A 1,882-nucleotide genomic window follows, 5' to 3' on the forward strand; every position below is an offset into this window, starting at 1 on the left:
TGGTGAGCAAAAGGTGTCCAGGTGTTCAGAGCTGGCTGTACTTTTATTTAGACGTCATCAGATGATCAGGGAGAACAGAGATGCACTGATCTGGACGTGCCTCTCTTGACACCAGACATCTTCAACACCGTGATCACCATGTTCCAGATCACATCAAACTAATCAGCACACATGTACACCGGGGCTAACCATTCCTCATCTCCTTCTGCTGCAGGCAGTGGAGGCAGCTGGTGGCCGGATGGGTGGATGTAGACACCTTCATCCTGCTGTCAGACATGTGTAAGGAGATGGTGGATGCAATCAGCGTCTCAATCCTGGAAGCCGTGGAGCCTCAAGTCACTAATGGTGGCGCCAGTAGCAGCTCCATCACGGGGTAGGTCTTCAGCTTCCAGTCAAATGCTGCTTTTTTCCACTCACTTTTTCTTCCTAAACATCTACAATGGATGTCACAGTTGGTAACTTTGGGGACTGTTGATCTTTAAAATGTAATGAAAACGAAAAATCCACCCCAACATAATCAGCTCAGGTGCTCATTTGTGACTTTTGTGTCTTTTTAAGGACTGAAACTCAACCGAAGAGGCAGCATCATATTTACAGAGTAACAGAAGAAGCCATCCGATGCAGCCTTGGAGATTCCCTCCATCGCTGCTTTGGTGAGGCGCTGGGATTAGAACAGGAGAGAACCCACGAGTCGGAGAAACTGGTGGAGCTGTTTGGATTCGAGGTGATGAAAAAGGTGAACCGCAAACTGGCTCTAATGGAGGCACCGACCTCTTCCCAGCAGACGAAGACGTCAGAAGCTTCAGCTGCATCTCATACTGAAGACATGGCTCGTCTTGTAGCTGATATATTGAGAAAGTGCAAAAAACACCAGGCATGGCTGGACAGTGATGAGTCGGGAGGTTGTTGTCCAGACGAGGTGACACCTGTAGAGGAACTGAGAGCAGAAGGAGCTGAACCAACACAGAGTTCAGACCAGGCAGGTTGTCTGAGACAAGACTGTTCAACCAGCTCTACAGAGGAGGTACTGCCAAATGAGACCTTTCTCGCTACGTTTCTGTGGAGGCTGCTGGATCACATCGCCACCGAGACAAGAACACCAATCCCTGTGGACTTTTATGGGATGCTGGTCCGTTTGATTGAGAGCACTGAGGAAGAACTAACTTCCGCTCTCCCACAGACTCCTTCAAACCTCCATGTCTGCATCTACAAAAAGCTTTGCCAGGAGTTTGGATCTGCAGAGGAGCTGCTGTCTGCTGTGGCGTCCAACCCAGTGGCCTTTGAAGAAGCTGCTGCCAGGACATTGAAAGCAAAGCTGGCGAAATCTAAAAAAAACGTGAGCTTTGTCAAAAAAGTGAGCAGATTTTTCCACAAAAAGACCAGCAAGGTCACTCAAGGCTGTGAGAAGAACACAAGTGATGTCAGAAAACAGGAGAGTGGGCCTCAGGAGAAGAAAAGCTTCAGAATTCTATTGAAAACCATCTGAGGCAGATATATTCCACGTACTCACATGCCTTCCAGCAACCAATATCCGTTCCTGTCTTTATGTATCAGTAAACATTAATAAACATTTTCATTGCAAAAAAATTATCATCAATGTAAAAAAAGGAAAGTTTTTTGAGTTCATTTTTCTCATTGTGTTCAGCACAAGATTTAGTTTTTCATTCTAAAATTAGTGAGTAAACAAAAGAGTCAGTTTTTGGTTTTCAAGCAACAAAGAAGTGACTTACCAAAAAAGCAAATATGCACTGTGCTTAATTGTTTGTTTGTTTTTTCATTTTTAGCATTTTTGGTTTTGAAACAAACAACAGAAATACTTTTTTTTCATTTTAGAATTACAAATGAATTACAGAACATCCAAAGATTCCCAGAACTTCCCACG

General features: G+C 44.5%; 1 protein-coding gene across 1 annotated transcript; it reads left to right on the plus strand.

Moving 5' to 3' along the window:
• Positions 1-203: 203 nt before the first annotated feature.
• LOC111566534 (uncharacterized) lies at positions 204-1,486 on the plus strand. The gene is made up of 2 exons (XM_055008726.1): positions 204-373; positions 559-1,486. The coding sequence occupies exons 1-2, from the start codon at positions 276-278 to the stop codon at positions 1,484-1,486; spliced, it is 1,026 nt and encodes a 341-aa protein (XP_054864701.1). The 5' UTR covers positions 204-275.
• Positions 1,487-1,882: the final 396 nt, after the last annotated feature.

The sequence above is a fragment of the Amphiprion ocellaris genome, chromosome 24 (genome assembly GCF_022539595.1).
Source record: "Amphiprion ocellaris isolate individual 3 ecotype Okinawa chromosome 24, ASM2253959v1, whole genome shotgun sequence".
NCBI classification, from domain to species: Eukaryota; Metazoa; Chordata; class Actinopteri; family Pomacentridae; genus Amphiprion; species Amphiprion ocellaris.